Below are 1,300 nucleotides of genomic sequence, written 5' to 3'. Positions count from 1 at the left end.
GCTGAAGAGGTGCAGCGCCAGGTAGAGGCCGACCAAGAGCAGGCAGGCCAGCGCCGGGCTGCGGCTCAGCGCCAGCGCCGTGCCCAGCAGCGCCGTGAAGGCGCCCAGCAGGCCGTCGCCGTGGCACAGCATGGCGGCGTGGACCGGACCGCACCGGACCGGACCGGCTACCAGACGACGACCCCCGCCCCCCCACGCGCGCCCACCAACGAACACTCAACCGCCGGCTCCCCCGCCCGCAGCTAACCACCGCGCGGCTCCTCTCACTCGCCAGCCAATCGCCGTGCTGGACGCGCCAGGCTCGCGGGCGCCGCCCAATGGGAAGCGGCGGCGGCGGCGGCGGCGGCGGCGGCGGCGGCAGCGGGGCGGGGCCGGCGCGCGGCGCGGCTGCGTGTGCGGAGCGGCGGGTGCCCTGCTCCCAGCCCGCTCAGCCGACGGCGGGAGGCGCCCGGGAGGAGATGCGGGTCGTTGCAGGTGTGTCTGGGCGCAGACAGAAAATGAACTGCATTAACTGAAGGAGAGGCACTACTGCCCGGAGAGCCGCTGAAGGCAGCTTTGAAGGGGGACTGGAGAGTGCATGTCCATTTTTTGCCAGCTATGCCACCTGTCTAATTAGAAATATATTAATTATTTTCTAAATAAGTATGCTTCTAGCTGTGTCAGGTGTCTTAACTGTCCCTTCAAACCTGCTCACAGACTAACCATGAGACCTGGTATTGTAAAAAAGGCAAAGAGAGCTGCCCCTGCCTACCATAAAAAATGTAATCAGCTGGAAAGAATCCAGAGGAAAGAGCAGCAAGATAAGAAGCTGTGAAGGTTAAAGAAATTCGGCTTGTTTACTCTGGAAAAAGAATAGCTAAGCAGAGATATAGCAGTTTGGCTTAAACAAAGAGAGGGTTGAGAGTTTCTCTGTGTCCTCTGTGGGTAGAATGGGAAGAAACTGCAGCAATGAAGGTTTTGCAACTAGAGGTGGAACAGGTTGTTAGTGAATCTTCTTAACTGGATTTAAAAAAAAAAGTCACATTCTCATAGCTGATACTAAGCATGATTCCATCTGATAAAATATCAAACTGCTGCCATTCTTTTCTGCCTATTGTTATGGAAAATCAGGCTCGCCGGCCTCCATAACAGGGTCCGACCCTAGGTTCCTGCTGAGGCAGAAGTTCGAAGTCAGATTGAAGAAAAATAAAATTTAATGACATACGTGTGGTAATTACAGCTCGAGCTGGGTGCCTCCGAAGAGGGACCCCGAACAAAGAAATCCCTGGGCAATTATACCCTTACAATCTAAATTCCCCAC

General features: G+C 55.7%; 1 protein-coding gene across 1 annotated transcript in view; it reads right to left on the bottom strand.

The window, feature by feature from the left end:
* The window catches only part of GDE1 (glycerophosphodiester phosphodiesterase 1), a 7,170-nt gene extending 6,973 nt beyond the window's left edge, over nt 1–197 (bottom strand). The window contains exon 1 of the mRNA XM_026082988.1: nt 3–197. Within this exon, the coding sequence (XP_025938773.1) occupies nt 3–132 (130 nt within the window). The 5' untranslated portion in view covers nt 133–197. The remainder of the gene's footprint in view (nt 1–2) is intronic.
* Between the last annotated feature and the right edge of the window lie 1,103 nt (nt 198–1,300).

Source organism: Apteryx rowi, unplaced genomic scaffold, assembly GCF_003343035.1.
Source record: "Apteryx rowi isolate R43461 unplaced genomic scaffold, aptRow1 scaffold_6, whole genome shotgun sequence".
NCBI lineage: Eukaryota > Metazoa > Chordata > Aves > Apterygiformes > Apterygidae > Apteryx > Apteryx rowi.
This window is presented reverse-complemented; position numbering and strand designations above follow the sequence as displayed.